This window comes from Eurosta solidaginis, chromosome 2 (genome assembly GCF_040869045.1).
Source record: "Eurosta solidaginis isolate ZX-2024a chromosome 2, ASM4086904v1, whole genome shotgun sequence".
Lineage (NCBI taxonomy): Eukaryota > Metazoa > Arthropoda > Insecta > Diptera > Tephritidae > Eurosta > Eurosta solidaginis.
Window position 1 is genome coordinate 12,341,084 of NC_090320.1, and position 20,847 is coordinate 12,361,930.

At 36.2% G+C, this 20,847-nt stretch overlaps 2 protein-coding genes across 2 annotated transcripts in view; both read right to left on the bottom strand.

The window, feature by feature from the left end:
- Nckx30C (solute carrier family 24 member Nckx30C) overlaps positions 1-20,847 on the bottom strand; it is an 849,440-nt gene that overhangs the window by 692,171 nt on the left and 136,422 nt on the right. The gene's annotated exons all lie outside the window — the stretch shown is intronic.
- On the bottom strand, positions 2,323-7,698 carry LOC137241465 (lipase 3-like). The gene is made up of 3 exons (XM_067769079.1): positions 7,527-7,698; positions 3,065-3,654; positions 2,323-3,001 (listed from the first exon to the last, which is right to left on the bottom strand). The coding sequence occupies exons 1-3, from the start codon at positions 7,696-7,698 to the stop codon at positions 2,597-2,599; spliced, it is 1,167 nt and encodes a 388-aa protein (XP_067625180.1). The 3' UTR covers positions 2,323-2,596.

The following is a 20,847-nucleotide window of genomic DNA, read 5'->3' on the forward strand; positions in this document are numbered from 1 at the left end:
TTGCGGGACTCTTTCGGAATCATTTGGGATCCCTTCCGGCATCATTTCTGGATGGTATTCGGGATTTGTCCGGGATCCCGTCGGGGTTATTTCGGGATCTTTTCGGGGCTAATACGGGATCATTTGGGGATCCCCTAGGGGTCGTTTCGTGACTTTTTCTGTATTATTTCGGGATCATTTGGGGACCCGTCCTGCATAATTTCTTGATGGTTTGCCTGATCCATCAGGTTAATTTCGGGACCATTTTGGGATCATTTGGGGACCCTTGCGAGATCATTTCTGGATCCGTCCGGGACGCCGTAGGAGCCATTTCGGGGTTTTTTGTTACTTTTCCGGGATCATTTCTGAATCTGTGCGGGATCCCATCTGGGTCATTTCCGGAATATTTCGGGATCATTTTGGGATCCTTGGTGAATCATTTCTGTATGGTTTTCGCGATCCGTCGTGGATCCCCTCGGAGCCATTTCGGAACTTTTTCTGGAGTGTGTCGGGATAATTTAGGGACCCTTCCTGGATATTTTCTGGATGGTTTTTGAGATCCGCCCGTGACCTTTTCGGGATCATTTTGCAACACCTTCAGGGATCATTTCTGTGGGGTTCTCTGGATACGTCTAGAATCGTGTCGTTGTCATTTCGGGTTTCTTTGGGACTATTTCGGGAACTATTGGAGATCCTTCTGGGGCATTTCTGGATGATTTTCGGGATCCGTCCGCGATAGCCCGGGGTCATTTCGTAGCTTTTTCTGAATAATTTCGGGATCATTTGGGATCCTATCAGGTTATCAGCTCATTTAGTTCTCTTTTTTACTCAATTACAAAAATAAAATGCATTAGACTGAAAACAAAATTTTAAACAGATAACTTGATAAGCAGGCTAACGCGAATAGCCCATATATTAAAATTTTTCCTTGCGGACGGGGCCGCGGGTAAAGGCTAGTTAAATCATAAAGTAAAGTTCTGACGCTTATAAACATAACTGCGCATTTATATACATATATGTAAGTATGATAAAATATATAAGCATAAAGTAAAATGATGGGGAATAACCTAACGGTACACGTTCTATTTGCATTGTGTTTTCATATCTTCTTTCTGTTCTAACCATGTCAATGTTATATTGCGAATTTGACAACAACTTCTTATGTACATCAGTGGCACAGAGACTTAGGTCTTCAACTACCGTGCAAAAGTCGTCGGTTCAATGCCAGATCACGGATTTAAATTTTATTTTCTATTTACTTAATTTTGGTTTATAAATTTATTATTAAAAATACTGTGAAAAAATATTAAAAAATTTAAATGAAAATCCTAGATCTGGTAGTGAAGCGACGATGAGAAAATATCGCAAAATTAGCATATCATTAATATAGCTATTAAATAGAAGGAAACTACGAAAGCAAACTGCAAAAGTTCTCAAAATAATTGAAAAAAGGAAAATTCAAAACGTTACAGATCTCAGTCGCCTAAATAACTTCTTGGAGAAAAAATTCCCTTAAAGTATAAGTTTTGCTTGTCAAATGAATTTCTATCGCCTTATTAACTGCAAATGTATCGAATTAGTTACTTCTTGGCGATAGACGATAAAATTATCAGAAAACTGCTGGCAGGGTTTTGTAATGTAATTTATACATAATAATATATATATGTACATATGTATTTATAATTTGTAAAAACAAAAAAACTGTTCCGGTGTTTATCTGCAATGCAATGAATTTTGAATTTGTTTGTTATGTAAATACTATATTAATTGTAATTATAAGTGTACTTTCTTTAATGTGCCTATTAAATATTTGTGAAATCATCAATATTGAAGTGTTAATTTGGAAATAGAATAAACATAACTATTTTTTTTTCTGTGTGAAGAACATTCAAATTACGTTTAAAATCGCGGCGATTTTAAACCTAATTTGAATGTTTTTAACACAGAAAATGGGAATTTCGTGATGAGGATTTTGATTATGGGATTTTGATTTTGGGGATTTTGATTTTGGGAATTTTGATTTGGGGATTTTCATTTGGGGATAATGGGGGTAACCCAATAAAAACTTAAAGCTTCGCTGGCTAGGTCATGTAAGGTCATATGCGACCTCTCTGAAGTTGGCAACACAACTTTTACGTGGAAAAAAATTACCTATTGGGAAAATTGGCGCGAATTTATCCGTGAAACAAAAAATTTTCCGCGACTATATTTTAGAGTATATCGAACTAATTCGACTTTTCGAAAATCACCTTAGAGACCAGTTAGGAAAATAATTCTTGCACGCGAATTTGCCGTAGATAAGTGACATATTTTATAAATGCGAAAAAAAAACTCAACATAAGATTTAGCACAATAAAGCGAAAAAAATTTGGGGTTTTTTTCGTAAAAAAAAATATATTTGTTATAACTTTTTAACAAAAGGTTGACAAACGAAAATGTTCCGTGGACAAGCATGGATAAAAGGTAGGCAAACGAATGAGAAACTTTACACCAGTAAAATTTTCTAAAACTATCCTACTAAGACTATACATATATACATCGACATATACAATAGGAAGCTTAAACCAATAAATCAGCCTAAAAACAAAAATTGAAAGTCGTCCTAGTTCGTATATAATTATGTGCATCCCCCTATCCTATCCGCCTCCCAAACATTAATTTTCTTAATAATAGGATCATGTAATGACTGTCGAACATGACGAGACCATACAAAATCACCATGATTCCAAGCCTTATGGGGAAGCAGATACAATTCTGCACAATGCAACTCCTTGCCCAGTTGACGCACATCCTCCGCAGCGCTCATGTTATCCGTTTCGCTGTAATATAATGTTATACAGTTATTCACAGCACTCAAATTATAGCTGGGTGGCGTAGTATGCCCATATTGTCGTAGATTCTTTTCAGGGCTACCATAATCAAAGTTATTAAACCCATCAAAGGCATGCAGTTGTATATAATGCAAAAGTTGTTTGTTTGAGGCGCCCAAGGGTAATGTGGCGCACATGTCCGGCAATATGCGCTGTAAGGAAAAGTAAAGCATGAGTTATAAAAATCTGAATGTCATACTTGAAAATCAACTCACCTGATAGTTTTCACCAACATTCACACGACCAGCAAGCATGCCATAAACTTTCAAATAAAGCGGTCTAAAATAAGCATCATCACCGCAAAGCGCTTTGCAGGCACGCTGATATATATTCGATCGTCCAAAAGTTAGCGTTTCTGCATAACCCCACCAATCAAAGATACGTCCCAAATATCCTCCCAAAGTATAACGCCAATTCGATATTATTGACACTTGAATATGTTTCATGTACACTGTGGGTGCAGTAAATTGTAATGTCTTAAATTTTGCTCCATATTCAGGACGCGTCGTTAAGAGCACCAATGCTACTAGACCACCTTGTGAATAACCCACATAATGTAGTGATTCTTGTCCCGTATCTGCTAGTATATAATCTATCATGCTGGGTAGATCATAATAGCCCATTTCATGCCATGTGAAATTCCAAAAATATTGCTTATCAGCTTGTGGATCTAGTGTAATGTGACGGCGACTATAAGGATTGCCACGATTATTGCCTAACCAGACATCGTAGCCCTCATCTGCGAGTAGATAAGGCAAATCAGACTCTGGACCACGCTCAATATTTATTGCAACTGTTATTTTACCTGATTCTTATTATACTTAGACCTGAAACTCATGATATTTTTGGAGGACAAATTGCAGGGTTTGCATTGAAAAGTTAATAAAGATATGCCAAATATCATGAATAGGGGAAGTCAAAGTAAATAAGTGAGTCAAACCTGTTGTTTCATATTTATAATAATAACAGTATGCGACAAAATCAACTTTTTCATAGAGATTGAGGCTTAAGTAAACAAAGTTCTATCTCCGTTTTTCGAACTTAGCCTCCAAAAAATAGATATCGGCTTACGAAGTTCGAAATTCTAAATTTCGAAGTTTAATTTTATTTTTTTGTTAGCGCGTTCAGCAAATTGAAAAAGTAAAAATGTGGGCGTGGTCCGCTCTTTTCCCTTATTAGAAAGGCTGGATTATTTTTTTGAGAAATTTAGTATAACTGCTGTTATACGAGGTGAAAGTCAGAAGTCAGAGTCTGACTGTATTCAGAAGTCAGAGTCTGACCTTTCATATGTATGATACATTATTGCGAAATGACGGATAAAAGCTTAGATAATCGCATACTGCATAAGTAATAATAAAATTGCAGCACTAAAACTAATATAAAACTGTAGAAATAACTGATGCCTAATAACACAAATAGATAATTTAATTGCTCCGCACTTTGAGACTACATAAACTTTTGAGGTTATACAAATTCTTCATAAAAAAAATTGTTTAAATAAATTTTCTACAGAGATCATTAGCCAAACTTAAAAGCACCATACCGCATCATGAAACAAAAATTGTCACAGCGAACAAAATGTCCATTGATTTTTTTGCAAAAATGGAGTTATAAAAACATTACTAAAATATTCATACTTTTTTCAACTAAAGATCTATCGTCAAGTATGCTTTTGTAAAAATGTTCTAATTTTTCTGCTATTCAGAAGCATTTAAGCCTATCTGATTTTGAATTGTGCCTCTTATTGGTTAAGGCTGCGATATAAACAAAATAATATTATCAAACAACTCAGAAACGTTACCGTCAAAGTGCAATCAATTTCCGTCACACAAAAAATTAACACAAAAGTAAATTCAAAAATTTTACTTAAATTCACTTTCATTATCAAACAAAATTTAGTGCAGCATTCAACATAAAACAACAATAACTAAAATATCGAATAGCCGCAGCAGGCGCGTATAAGCCGCACTTCCGAGCGCTACTTTAAACTAATCGCACTAAACTGTAAATAAAATATGTAAGAGAAAAACGAAACAGATAGAGCCGGAATAATCTTATCACTGCAAAAATGAGAAGGAAAAAAAACAAGGAAAACGCAATGTAGGAATTTTACAGTAATTTATTTATGCCTACATAAAATATTTATTTAAATAAACGAACCGCGCTTTACTGAAATAAAATACGATAAATATGCCAAATCTAAAAGCAATCAGCATTATTCTGAATTGTAAAAAAACCTTTTAACAAACTTATTTTATTTGCAAATCAATTTTTGTTTATTTATTTTATATCATTCTTAAAACTACAGTTATACACTATTCATATTCCTTTTGCTTCAGCTTATGTCTGTCATCGCATTCTCTTTCACTTTCATAAAACTTGTTTACATTTACGCGTTTAGAGTTTAAAATTACTTGCCCACCTTCGAAATTTTCCTCGCGCCTATTAAAAAGCACATTCGTTTTATTCAATTCAGCTTGTTTACATTTTTTTTGTTTGTTGTGTTATCCGATTTGTTAACTGTTTTGTCGTATCAGCTGTTCTAGTGTCATTCACCATATTTCGTTGTTCGGTACATTTGTACTTATGTACATATAAATTGGTATACAGTGGGTAGCATAAGTTTTCCGTGAGTGTTAAAAAAGTTATACTTTGCCAGTCTATGTGAGGTCTTTATATATCAGGGAATTTAACTTAACCTAACGTCTACTAAGCATTGAGATATATTTTGAAGAGACCGGCGAGTTGGGTAAAACTATTCTCTCTTCGAGGCGGCCAGAGTATTTTTTTTTTATATTTATTAGCAGACCCGGCAGTAACGGCAAATTCATATATGATCTTGGCAGCCTACATAGCACTGCCCACTTTTCGATAACTATTCATAGTCCACAATGCGACCACTGAAAAATTGAATATGCATTGGTTGGGTGGCATAAGAAATAAAACTATAAAAGTAAGCTTCATTGAAAAGTTGGGAAGGGGCAATCCTTTGATATAGTATTAACTATCCTGGAACGATTCGGAATACGTCATGTTAAACTGATTTTAGGAAGTCTGCTTAGTCCCGACATAAGTTCTTTTATATTTTCACTAGCAAATCCAACATACGTTGTTCCGCTCGAACTTTGGTCTATCTGCGTAAGTTTTTTAAGTTAAGAAGTTTTTGAACTCTGCTCTCTGTCAAAAGGTCCGTGTTCTCTATTGATGATGATTGAAATCAAAATGTTTACCTGCTGATACACTTTTGCTACAGGATTACCGACCCTTCACTACCGACAATAAATTTTCCGATGTCAACATTTGGTAAACCCTTTATTGGAATTGCTTTCAAGAACACCCAAGTTCAAAATCTTTTACAGAAACGCCCTGTCTTGGCATTTTCTCGAACAACGTTTTATTTCAAAAATTTGTTAAAGAAACTTGTTTCAAGATCACTTATCTAGGCATTAATTCAATGAGAATGGTCGTTTAAAAAAATTCTCAGATAGAGCCTTGGAGTGATAATATATTCTAGCATCAATATTTTATCACTTTGTGACTCGTAAAAGTTTCATCATCCTTAAAAAAAGTTTCTTGTAGCCGTTGCTTCCGTACCAATTTTTAACCTTTTAGTAGTAGTTAGTAATAATTTTTTGTGTTAATGTTTCTTAGTTTTTATCAACTTCATATTTTTTGGCTTCTTGCTCTTGGCCATCGTATATGTCTTTGTCTTTCTCATTGCTTGAGTCTTTACTTCTTTTTCTTCTCCTCTTTCTTGTAGCATAGAGGAGACTCCTCGAAATTTTTGTGGATTTTTATCAATGTCGGTGGTCGTTTTCCGGATATTGATATGGTATATTCCGGGCAATAGCACCAATAAAGTACTAGCAGAACCATCTTGGGAACATTTCAATATTACCTCGTTGAAACTTATACACGTTAAGTCACAATAACCACCCATGTAGTTCGATCTGCCTTCTGATGCACTCTATAGCATCACGAGTACAACACATAACGTCATCACCATCACTTGCAGTGTAGGAGTAGTAGGTGATGCACTCTTTAACATCACGAGTAAAACACTTTGTGATATCATCATCACTTGCAATGTATGAATAAGTGATGCACACTTTAACATCACTAGTACAACACTTAACGGCATAGCCATCTCTTGCAGTGTAAGAGTGGGATATTCCTGGGAGAGCGATCTGTTTGAATGATAGCGGCCAATTCTTATTGGAATTCATTCTCACAATAATAATAATGTTCACCGAATAAAGTATAATGTTTGCGGTGAACAAGGTTGACTTCTGGGAGAGTGTAAAGCATGGTAGAGTAGAATAAGCTAGTGGTAACCTCACTATTCCTGTACAATGTTTGTTACATAGCGAAAAACAGTTTCTTATTACAGCAGAGAGCGAGCAAGCGGTATTTCAATTCTTGTTGGAATTCTTGCCAATCAGAATTCGGTTGAAATTAGAATGCGAAGGTCATGCGCTACGAAATAGTATAATTAGTAGACCCTGTTTAAATTAATAAATAAACTTATATTAAAAATTAAATAAATTGTTTTAATTTACATAAGTCGTCGAGCTTGCCTGCTAAATAAGCAGGATTCCCCACGGAAAGGTGAGGTTTACAATTGGGTTGGAGAACTATGAATTGCGCTTCATATCCTTTTGAATCCCTAGTGTTTACCTTCGTATTTCTCGTAATTTCTATATTGTAACGAATTTACTGCAATTCCTCTTATTTGCAATTTGCTACTAACGTTCGTATCGCTAAACTGTTGAATAAATAACTCCAATAGGCGTCCAGAATCTACTTGTTGGCCATCAGCTATAAAATTACTACGTTTATAGCTTCTCATATGCGCGTGTATGTGTGAACACAATTAAAATGCATACTTTTGGGAGCATCTCAGGTAGGATATCTGCATGTGTTTGTATGTGTGAGCGACACTTGCACAACCATTGCATACTTTCGGGAGTATCTCAGATTTATGCATGTGGTTGTGCGATGCTTCTCCGCTGCGTGTATGTACATATGTGTAGACATAATGATTGAATTATTGATGTGCATACAAGTCACTGCTTAGCATCGGCTTAGAGATGATAGTATCCCTTAGTGCTGCTAATATTCGTTACCATATTATACTTTGGTCTTCCACTTCACCTTTGTTTTCGTGTTTCCTTTCATATTTGTCTTCTTTTTTGCCTTTTGTTCTTTGTGCTGGTTTAATTTTTTTAATTTTTTTTCATCCTTAAGCGTTTAAAAATTTGAGCCTTTCAAACCTGTCATCAGTTCAAGCATTTTTCAAACATGTTTGTACTAAATCGGAATATTCCTATTATTATTCGCTTTAGATTTTAAACGTTTTTGCACAATAACTTTAAAACGGCAAGATTATTATGAAATATTTAAAACCAAGAAATTTTAAAAAATTAAAAGCGTTGTAAGCGCTAATTTCTGCACGCAATAATTTATTACACATAACCGTTTCAATTGTCCTATTTCATTAGTAATCATTACTCAAAAATCACTACTGTCAATATAATAGTTTTCGTCATATATAATGGTGTGACGAATTTTAGGATATTCTTAATTATTCTGCACAATCGCACTTAAATTACTTCACTTATGACGTTTTAAAATCAAACTGATTGACCATTCTTGATTGCGTTGCTTTTATACTCTCAGTTCGCTTCGTTCTCCTATTTTTCCGCGGGTCTAGACTTTTCGAGAACAGCCATCTCGAATAGTTGTTTACTTATTTCTAGTTTCTGTGTGTCATATTGTCTTTGGCTAACATACATATATAACTGTGTGTGAAATATTCTCTTCGCTCTTAGCTGCTGTTTACATGTGTGTGAAATATTCTCTGTTGTCTTCTATGTATGTGTGAGTACATGTCCAGCTGTTGTTTATTACTAGACTCATAGTGAAGTATCGAATGTTCGTCACAATAGCTTTTGATATGTAAGGTTTTCTTTTTTGCTTTCCTAAAAAATTATATTTAGCGCTTATAACGTTTTTCGCGTTACGCGATTATCCTTCCTATGTATACGTTTTTGGTCATTTATTTGTTGAATTATTAAATATTAGCGACACTTGATGTAACTTTTTCATTGATTCGAGATCAGAATACTTATGAGTACTAATGACTACATTTGGTGTTAAGCTGTACTTAGTATTGAAAACATTTTGTTAATTTGTGTTTGTGTGTATTAAATCCAGCCATTTCGATATCATAGCGAAATATATTTTGAAAAAAAAAAATATATTAAATGCACAATATGCTTTATTACATTTTCGACATTCACACATCCCACAAATGTCCGTTTTTTGTTTTCATTACTGTTTAATAATTCTGCATACATTTGTATACAAGAATGTATAGTACGTGCAGTGGTCATACAAAATCACATAACAATCACTCACTCAATTAACAAAAGCAAAGTTCATACACTCGTATGTTCAAATTTATATATTTAAGTAGAGCTTGACTTGTAAGTCAGATTTAACATACATAAATAACATTTTCTTTAACAGAATGGATTTACATGCGCCTAAAAACACTCTACACATTTTAAGGTAATGTACGAGTAAGGCCAAGTGTCAGCTTGTCAGTTAACTACGCTTAAACTTATTCTGGACAAACGAAAATTTTTCCTGGACAAACATGGACAAACGATGGGCCAACGACGGACATGCGATTTAGCACAATAAAGCGAAAAAAAATTGGTGGTTTTTATGGACAAACGATGCGCGGTGGGTTATTTGATCAATTTAGCTGGATAAAACTAAAACAGCAGTTATTTTTGTTAAAAAAGTAGTTGTCTCACTTCATTGTTATGAGAGGAGATATTTGACAGTAAATTCACGGTGTTCTGCGCAGAATTACTATGGATAGAGCCCCCGGTTTCGGCGGGACTCAGGTAGTTTTTTGGCATTAGTTACATGAGATATGTATGTCAATATGGATATCAAACGAAAGGTATTTTACTCCGCATTTCTATTGATACTTTTAAGTAGGGTTGCCACTTAGGGTTCCAGCTCACCGTGTTTCCCACGGCAGCCGGTTCTTCGTACCGGAGCGGCTCGGAATTTTTTTCCCCCACCAAAGGGATTTCATTTCAGTGTAAACACATATAATTTGTTGCTCCCTCCCACAAATTGTCATTCGCGAAGCACCTCCTTGCAGCTGGACTGCTCCATACCCTCCTACGCCGGGAAGGTATTAAACCTAAATCGGCCCCAGGCTGTGGTTCTGCTGCATATGTCGGAAAAGGATTTATCTTAGACGGTCATACTCTTGTCAGTGTGTCACGTGTACAAGATGGTTGCATCGTTCGGGCTGTTTTGGGTTAGAATCCAACGTTTGTCGCCCCCGAAATTCCTATGAAACCTTTGTGGCTCCCTGCTTTTCACGTCCAAGGACGTCCCGCGGTTCACTATCAAACGTACCTCCGCCACCTTCTAGCAGCGACGCTGCTCAGCAGTCCACATCAACCGTCAGCTGTTGCTAACTGCCAGATCGGACCTCCGAACTTGCGATGCCCACAACGTTCATAGGCAAGATGGCACAAGGGGTAATGGTGGTGAATTTGCCTTTATCACTCATCACACCGTGCAATATAGTCTAATTCAACCTAATATCAGCCGCATGGATAATACCTTAGAAAGTCAAGGCATAACCATCCGGTCAGGCGATGTTGACCTAGAAATAACTAACATCTATATTCCCCCCGCCACCTGCTGTCCAAGTGGCTATCGCCCTGATATCAGTTCGCTATTCTGTGGCGAAACCCGTCTTATCCTTGTCGATTTCAGCGGCATTCCAGCTTGCCAGTCGACAGCAGAGGCAGGCAGCTAGCAGAGCAAATAGACAATACGACTTTCTGTACGATAAACGGCGATGCCCCCACCAGAATTGCAGGTAATTGCCACAGCTCACCTGACATCTCAATCGTCAGTGCAGGGCTCATCAATTGCGTTGAATGGCAACCGATCCTTACTTTAGCTTCTGATCACCTGCCCATACTCCTTTCAATTGAGCGACCTGCCAATTTTATCACCTCTGAAAAGCGGATTTTCATTAATTTTAAAAAAGCCAATTGGGAATACTACAAAACCTTTACAACCCAATCTTTTGCTGCTCTTCCTGTTCCGACCGATTTCCGGCAGGGCGGGCGTGCGTTCCGCAAGGTCATCGCTTCAGCCTCTGCACGCTTCATCCCGGCCGGTAGAATACCTGAAATCACCCCGGTTGAAGCCGCAAACTTAGCAAGAGAACGTGACCTTGCGAGACACGTCAACCCTAGAAACCCCCTATTATCATGCGGCTGGTAAATGAACATAAACGTTCCAAATGGGAGGAGCATCTAAAGAACTGCAACCTCTCTGAGGGTGTTGGTAAATTGTGGTCAACCGTCAAATCCTTGTCTAATCCAACTAAACACAATGACAAAGTATCTATAACCTTCGGTGATAAAACTTTATCTGATTCGAAGAAATACGCGAGCGGCTTTTGCGAACAATTTATAATGCATTCTTCTGTAGACAAAGCCAGACGTCGTGCTAATAGACGAGCTCATAAACATAAACACGACGTCCCACCCATTACCATCACCGCCACAGAGGTTGAAGTAGCCATCCGTAAAGCCAACCCATCCAAGTCGATAGGCCCCGACGGAATAGCCATGCCAATGCTTAAACACCTTGGCGATAAGAGAGAAAAATACCTCACACATGTTTTCAATTTGTCACTGGAATCCTTCGTTATTCCCCAAAAATGAAAAATGGCAAGGATAATCCCGCTGCTAAAGCCTGACAAGCCAGCTAACGAAGGCGAGTCTTATCGACCGATATCACTCTTTTCGCCAGTAGCTAAAACATTGGAAACCGTTTTGCTCAATCATTTCACGGCAAATCTTCGCCTAGCTACGCACCAACATGGCTTCCGTAAAATGCACAGCACCACCACCGCGCTCAATGCCATTAGCACTCAGATTAATTACAAAATCCAATCTTTTTTCTGCACCAGAGACGCCATTATGAAATCCCTATGTAAAATCGCCCCCTGATTCCGAACATCATGGTTATTTTTAATTCTATAGTAACGTTTTTGAGATATTAACGAATTACCGTTTTTTTCAAAAAAAAAAAAAAAACAAAAAAAAATTTGTTCCACCTAATCACATATATCTATAGAACGAATAGAGCAATTCCAAAACGGTTTGAAGCTTTTAAAAGGTAATAAAATTTGCTATAAACTGTGCATACAACACTTTTTGCTGTGCCCTGCAGATTCAAAGATAACGAACAATCACTACGGATTTTTAAAATTTTTTTTTTGTAAAAAAAAAAATAATCAAAAAAATGTTCAATTTAAACGGTTTTATTGAAAACAATACTTACATGAAGTAATAATACTAAAAGCTAGAAAATAATTAGGTAGGTCCTAGGTACGAGTCAGCACACTCCCCATCAATCTAGGGCGTTGATCAGACAATTATATAAAAGCGTTGGACGCGTCAAATTTCTATTGAAAGTCATATATATATAAGACCAACTGAACCTTAATCAGGTTATGCTACGCCTCACATTTTTAGAAATTTCACGCGCCCAACGCTTTTATTTAATTGTCTGATCAACGCCCTAGATTGATGAGGAGTGTGATAACTCGTACCTAGGACCTACCTAATTATTTTCTAGCTTTTAGTATTATTATTACTTCATGTAAGTATTGTTTTCAATAAAACCGTTTAACTTAAAAATTGTTTTAATTATTTTATTTTCAAGTTCTTAGTCTTTATTTAATTGCCTATTATTTCTCATTCTATTTAGTTCATTTAGTGACTCATTATTTCAAGGACTCTTTCCTGACAATTTGTTACAATCTAAGTCCTCAATACATAATCCTTCCAAAGATTTTACTCGACTCTGCGCCACGTATGCTTGTCCCTCCTCCAACTCCAAAATATTTTGATGTCACTTCTACCGGACTGTATGTAATATTTGTTCCAAATATGAGCCAAATCGGGCATCATAGGTCGCTTTCTATTCTTGTATGTATAAAGTGTTCCAAATATGAGCGAAATCGGACCATCGGGTTCTGAACTATATTCCAAGTTTCAAACTTGTAGCTTATTGGGAAGTTACTTAAATTTCTATTACAAAATTCGTGCCAACCAGCCAACCACCCAGACTGTCAACTCAAGCTAAATAAAACCGTTTAATTAATATAATAAAATTTGTATTTTGCGAGGAAGGATCTCGAAAACGTTTTATTTTTTTGCAGATTTTTTTTATTTCTCTCTAAGCTCTGTTTTATTACAAAAAAAATAAGCTTTCATTCAACAAAATCGATGAACTAATACAAAAGTTATAAGCATTCAAGTAAATATATCCATTTAATACTTAAGTACCCTACTGGTACATATGTAAGTGTTAGTATTCGTATATCAGTTAGTTAGCAGGTAGATTTTCGAAGGGTTATTACTAGGGCCCGGATTTTTATGCACTATAAACTGGAAAATATCCGCATATAATATGACCTAAAAAATCAAAAATATGCACTAAACACATAAAGAATATTCAAAAACACTTCACATTTTTTTTTTTTCATTCTTTTTATTAGTTTTTACTTTTTTTTAAGATTTTAATTAATGCAAGGATATATTGTGTGAAAGACTCCAAATTAATAAAATATACATACATATACATTTTTAAAGTATACAATAAAATAAATATTTAAACACTTTTAAAAGTAAAATACCAATAAATTATTTTCAAATCCATACATACATATGTACACATACTTAAAATTTTCAGTCTTCTTTGTTGGTGGCTTTATTGGCAAACAAGATAAATTGATCTTGAAAATTTTCAAAGTTAAAGCCTTCCCTATTTGGGCGCAAAAATGTTTTGTACAAGGAGAACGTTCTTTCTACTTCAACACTGGTGATTGGGGCGTACTTGAAGCAAGATAATTCGTGGGGGTCATAACTACTTTCGTTACAGCTGTCACTTGAGTCCATTTGGTCACTTGAACTTAACACACCGGATATTACCTTAAGTTCCTGGAACCGAGTATTTTTTTGCAGAACTGTGTTCAATTTCTCCCTTATCTTTTCACAAAGTTCACCTTGCACCCCTTCAATAGTTGTAACAGCAGCCACCACAATATGCATTTGTTCAGCCAACAATTTTTTCCCTTCCAATTTAGTTATAATATCTGACAAGAAGCTGTAGTTTGAATTAATATAGGCTAAATGTGCTTGAGAATTTGAAGCCACTGCCTTTTTTGCCTTCAATATAGAAGAAGCGTCGCCATAATTTAGATCTTTAAGAAAGGTTTAAAACTCGTTAAAATTTTCGCAATAATATTTTGCCGCCTCTAACCAGGTTCCCCATCTTGTTAATATTGGCTGTGGGGGAAGAGCGATATTGGGAAACATGTTTTTAAACGCTTCAACACGCAAAGCAGATTTTTAAAATATTTTCTTTCCATTAGATATTAAGTCGTCCACATCACTAAAACGGGTTCTAACATCTTCGGCCACTCGATGCATTGCATGTGCCAAACAAGTAACGTGCAGTAATTTTGGATAAAATACCTTAAGTGCTTTTGATGACTTTACCATATATAGTGCTGCGTCAGTGACATTTTCGACTTTTCGAAGTCAGGGCCCAATACTTGCATGGAATCATCAAATGCTCTTGCAAGTGTGGAGTGATTTGTGCGATCTAGACAAACGACGTTTAATAAAAAAAATTGGAGCTCACATCTTTGTCTGGATGTAATATTCCCACTAAAATGTTTGCTACGTAACGGCCTTGTATGTCAGTCGTTTCATCAATTGATACCCAGAAAAAGTGGTTCTTCAATTGCCCTTTGATTTCTTCAATTTGCGATAAATATGTAGATATCATGGACATAGTTTTTTCTCAAAGTTGACTCAGAAGGAATGGATTCCGTGGTGTATTTTTTGAAAAACTTGATTAAATGCTGGTTCGTTAACTTCCATAATGGGATATCAGCTACAACAAATGACTCGCAAAGCTCCATGTTAAACTTGTTCTTATTGCCAAAGGAATTTTTAAGCAGGCATTGAGAAGTTTTTTCATCTTGCCTTCTAGAAAGCTCTACGAGCTTCTGGCTCCGCATGTGCTGATCAACTTGAAACTTTTTTGCACAGCTAATTCTTTTATTGCAAATTTTGTAAAGTAAAATTCCTCCATCGGTTTCGAATATCTCTTTATATTTGTTCACATATTTTGAAAACGTTCCAGCCAAAGTAGTTTTAGTTTTAGGGATTTTTAAAAAATTTCTGAATGTACAATTTTATGCGCAAAAAGAAGATAAATAAGAAATCGAATCGCAGAACATAAAATATTTATACCAGTGACACTGGCCTTGAGCAACGTTTAAATTCAAATATAAAAGTATATATGTACATACATATGTACAAATCGTACAGGTGTACGCAGAAACATAGAGTTCGCTCTCATTCTCACATCCCCTTATTGTAATACACACAGACTGTAGTATAGACTAACTATATACACATACGCGTTGGCAAATGCATTATTGATCTAAAAACATATGTTCGATAATGTTGGCAACTAATCTTGAAATGTATTTAACTGAAATTCACCAAATACTAAAAAGTAGGCGACAAAATATACTGTAACGAATTTACTGCAATTCCCCTTATTTGCAATCTTCTGCTAACGTTCGTATCGCTAAACTGTTGAATAAATAACTTGAATATTGAGTAATGGAAAAATGGCCTTTATTAAAATACTTCACAATAACACTTATACTTTGCAACTAGTTTGCTTAATAACCAAACTGACTGATAGCTTAAATGAAACTGATTCTCACCTCTACTGTTGTCGCCTTTTTATACTGTCTGATTTCCTCGTTGCATATTTCTAGGCTTTTCTAATTCCAGAACTTACTAGTTAGTTATAAATTTCTCAGCTACAACTACAGATGTATAATTTTTATAGCTTTTCTCATACCCCATGCGCTTGTATGTATAAGCGACACTTCCACAATTGTAATTACATACCTTTAGGAGCATCTCAGATAAGATATCTGCATGTGTTTGTACATCTCTTCTCCGCTGCGTGTACGTACATAGGTGTAGACAAAATGATTAAATCATTGATGTGCATTCACGTCACTGCTTAGCATCGGCATAGAGATGGCAGTACCCCTTAGTGTTGCTAACATTCGTAACATTGCCCTCCACCTAAGTCTGATCGTCCCGATCAGACAAATCTCTCGATCTAAACGTTGCCAGCCCTTCCAAATGGACCACTTTCATTTTGGTTCGTGGTTTACCGATGGTTTGTGTGCGGTACACTACATCGTTGATCCGTTTTACAACTTTGTATAGGCCTTCCCATTTACACTGCAATTTCGGGGACAAACCTTTTTTACGTTGTGGGTTGTATAACAGCCCCCAATCTCCTTCCTGAAAACCTTCCGAATTAATTGCTTTATCGTATCTGGCTTTCATCTTGTCACTCATAATCTTTGTTCGTTGCCTTATCAGATCATGTATTTCTCTTAGCTCTTCTTCCAAATCACCAGTGGATTTCTTGACATTTCTATCCGCATTGGCATCTATCCCAAACTTCAAATCAGCTGGCAGTCTAAGGTCATTGCCAAAAAGTACTTTTGCAGGGGTTTGGCCCGTTGTCTCATGCACTGCTGATCGGTAAGCCATCAAGAATAATGGTATGCGGGTATCCCACTCTTTATGGTACTTGTCAACTACTTTTCTTAAGTGCTCCTCCAATGTTCTATTGAATCGTTCTACCATACCATCGGATCGAGAATGCAATGGAGTTGTTCGTGTTTTTCGAATGCCCAATGATTTACACATTTCCTGGAACACATCTGATTCGAAATTCCTGCCTTGGTCAGAATGTAACTCCATTGGTACACCATACCTTGCAACCCAATTGTTTATAAACACTTCTACTGTTTCCGCTTCTTGATTTGGGATTGGGTATACCTCTGGCCATTTGCTGAAATAATCCATAACTACCAGTACATATTTGTTTCCGCCGTTGCTAGTAGGAAATGGACCGGCGACATCCATAGCGATCCTTTCAAATGGCGCACCTGAGTTATATTGCTTCATCTGGCCATGACTTCGGGTTTTGGGCCCTTTCGCTCTGCTGTAAACCTCGCAGTTCGCAATCCACTCAGTGACCGACTGACGGCAACCAACCCAATAGAATATCTGTTTAATCTTCTCGACCGTGTTCATGATTCCAAGATGACCTCCGCTTGGACCATTATGCAGCTCGCTTAGGACGTCAGGAATCCTCTTTCTTGGAACAACTATCAGTTTTTTTTTCTTTGACCATCCTCACTGTTCCGCAATGGGACTCTCTGCTGACATCTCCTCTCTGCTGGGTCTTTCGTTTCGTTCGAGCCCTTGCATAACATTTGACATATCTGTATCTTCTAGCTGACACTTTCTTAGTTTTTCCTTGTCCCATTCATCCGTACACGTTATAGTCATTAGCCGGACATCTATAATGTCTTCTTTAGCCTCGGCCTTTGAACAGTGCTTGCATTCCAAACTACATGGTCTTCGTGACATTGCATCGGCATTTCCATGGGTACTACATTTTCGATGCTCAATGGAAAAGTCATAGCTTTGTAGTCTCTAGATCCACCGTGTCAATTGTCCTTCCGGATTACGGAACTGCAGACGCCATTTTAACGCTGCGCGATCTGTCCTGACACGGAATCGCTGGCCGTAGAGGTATTTGTGAAAATGTTTAATGCACTCTACCAATGCCAACAGTTCTCTCCGCGTAACGAAGTAGTTCCTCTCTGGTTTTCCAATCGAACGGCTGTAATATGCAACTACCTTCTCCTGTCCATCGACCAGTTGTGATAAAACGCCTCCTATAGCATATCAACTCGCATCTGTTTCTAGAATAAATGTTGCTCCTGGAATCGGATATGTTAACATTGGGGCAGTGCACAACCGCTCCTTCAATGTTTGGAAAGCCACTTCTTGCTCATTCTTCCATTCAGAAGCTTTATTTTTTCTTGTAAGCTCATGGAGGCTATGGGCTACTTAGCTCTGTGAAGTGGGCACCTACTTGGGCGAATGATTAAAAAAACCATATCTCATTCGTTTGTCCACCGTTTGTCCATGTTTGTCCAGGAAAAATTATCGTTTGTCCACCTTTTGTTAAAAAGTTATTTCAAAAAAAAAATAATCGTGTGTGAAGTTGGCACCTCCATTTACGAGTAATTAAAAAAACCAAATGCCATTCGTTTGTCCATCGTTTGTCCACGTTTGTCCAGGAAAAATTTTCATTTGTCCACCTTTTTTTAAAAAGTTATTTCAAAAAAACAAAAATTGTGTGTGCAGTTGGCACCTCCATTTACGAGTAATTAAAAAAACCAAATGCCATTCGTTTGTCCATCGTTTGCCCACGATTGTCCAGGAAAAATTTTCGTTTGACCACCTTTTGTTAAAAAGTTATTGCAAAAAAACAAAAATCGTGTGTGAAGTTGGCACCTCCATTTACGAGTCATTAAAAAAACCAAATGCCATCCGTTTGCCCAGGAAAAATTTTCGTTTGTCCACCTTTTGTTAAAAAGTTATAACAAAAACATTTTTTTTCGAAAAAACCCAAAAAAATTTTTGTTTCGCTTTATTGTGCTAAATCGTATGTCCGTCGTTTGCCCCTCGTTTGTCCATGTTTGTCCAGGAAAACTTTCGTTTGTCCACCTTTTTTTAAAAAGTTATTTCAAAAAAACAAAAATTGTGTGTGAAGTTGGCACCTCCATTTACGAGTAATTAAAAAAACCAAATGCCATTCGTTTGTCCATCGGTTGTCTACGATTGTCCAGGAAAAATTTTCGTTTGTCCACCTTTTGTTAAAAAGTTACAACAAAAACATTTTTTTTTTTCGAAAAAACCCAAAAAAATTTTTGTTTCGTTTTATTGTGCTAAATCGTATGTCCGTCGTTTGCCCATCGTTCGTTTGTCCGTGTTTGTCCAGGAATAATTTTCGTTTGTCCACCTGTTTTTAAAAAGTTATTTCAAAAAAACAAAAATTTTGTGTGCAGTTGGCACCTCCATTTACGAGTAATTAAAAAACGAAATGCCATTCGTTTGTCCATCGTTTGCCCACGATTGTCCAGGAAAAATTTTCGTTTGTCCACCTTCTGTTAAAAAGTTATTTCAAAAAAACAAAAATCGTGTGTGAAGTTGGCACCTCCATTTACGAGTTATTAAAAAAACCAAATGCCATCGGTTTGCCCAGGAAAAATTTTCGTTTGTCCACCTTTTGTTAAAAAGTTATAACAAAAACATTTTTTTTCGAAAAAACCCAAAAAATGTTTTGTTTCGCTTTATTGTGCTAAATCGTATGTCTGTCGTTTTCCCATCGTTTGTCCATGTTTGTCTAGGAAAATTTTCGTTTGTCCACCTTTTTTTAAAAAGTTATTTCAAAAAATAAAAAATCATATGTGAAGTTGGCACCTCCATTTACGAGTAATTAAAAAAACCTAATGCCATTCGTTTGTCCATCGTTTGCCCACGTTTGTCTAGGAAAAATTTTCGTTTGTCCACCTTTTGTTAAAAAGTTACAACAAAAACATTTTTTTTTTCGAAAAAACCCAAAAAATTTTTTGCTTCGCTTTATTGTGCTAAATCGTATGTCCGTCGTTTGCCCATCGTTCGTTTGTCCATGTTTGTCCAGGAAAATTTTTCGTTTGTCCACCTTTTTTTAAAAAGCTATTTCAAAAAAACAAAAATTGTGTGTGCAGTTGGCACCTCCATTTACGAGTAATTAAAAAAACCAAATGCCATTCGTTTGTCCATCGTTTGCCCACGATTGTCTAGGAAAATTTTTCGTTTGTCCGCCTTTTGTTAAAAAGTTATTTCAGAAAAACAAAAATCGTGTGTGAAGTTGGTACCTCCATTTACGAGTTATTAAAAAAACCAATGCCATCCGTTTGTCCAGGAAAAATTTTCGTTTGTCCACCTTTTGTTAAAAAGTTATAACAAAAAAAATTTTTTTTTTTCGAAAAACCCAAACAATTTTTTGTTTCGCTTTATTGTGCTAAATCGTATGTCCGTCGTTTGCCCATCCTTTATCCACGTTTGTCCAGGAAAAATTTTCGTTTGTACACCTTTTGTTAAAAAGTTATAACAAAAATATTTTTTTTTTCGAAAAAACCCAAAAAATTTTTTGTTTCGCTTTATTGTGCTAAATCGTATGTTCGTCGTTTGCCCATCATTTGTCCATGTTTGTCTAGGAAAATTTTCGTTTGTCCACCTTTTTTCAAAAAGTTATTTCAAAAAACAAAAATCGTGTGTGAAGTTGGCACCTCCATTTACGAGTAATTAAAAAAACCAAATGCCATTCGTTTGTCCATCGTTTGTCCACGTTTGTCCAGGAAAAATTTTCGTTTGTCCACCTTTGGTTAAAAAGTTACAACAAAAACATTTTTTTTTTCGAAAAAACCCAAAAAACTTTTTGTTTCGCTTTATTGTGCTAAATCGTATGTCCGTCGTTTGCCCATCGTTTATCCACATCGTTTGTCCATGTTTGTTCAGGAGAAATTTTCGTTTGTCCACCTTTTGTTAAAAAGTTATTTCAAAAAAAAAACAAAAATCGTGTGTGAAGTTGGCACCACGAATTTGCCGTAGATAAGTGGCATATTTTATAAATTCGAAAAAAAAATCATATTTTTTTATAGTGCACCGCCAACTTCATGTGAAGTTAGCGTGCCACTTTTATAAAACCACCTTAGAGACCCGTTAGAAAAATAATTCTTGCACACGAATTTGCCGTAAATTTGCCGTAGAATATTTTTTTTATGGTCTTCACGTGAAGTTAGCGTGCCACCCTGTATTTTCTAAAATATGGCCACGGCAAATTTTTTTGTTTCACGGATAAATTACGGCAAATTCACGGCAATTTCCCAAAAGGTAATTTTTTTCCACGTAAAAGTTGT

What these genes read in the sequence shown, in the direction of transcription:
- LOC137241465 (XM_067769079.1), bottom strand. Translation starts at nt 7,698, where the DNA reads ATGAGAAGCTATAAACGTAGTAATTTTATAGCTGATGGCCAACAAGTA. An exon ending in AAATTACGAGAAATACGAAG is followed by an intron (nt 3,655 to 7,526) that starts GTAAACACTAGG and finishes AATAAGAATCAG; the next exon opens with GTAAAATAACAGTTGCAATA. An exon ending in ATGTTGGTGAAAACTATCAG is followed by an intron (nt 3,002 to 3,064) that starts GTGAGTTGATTT and finishes TTTTCCTTACAG; the next exon opens with CGCATATTGCCGGACATGTG.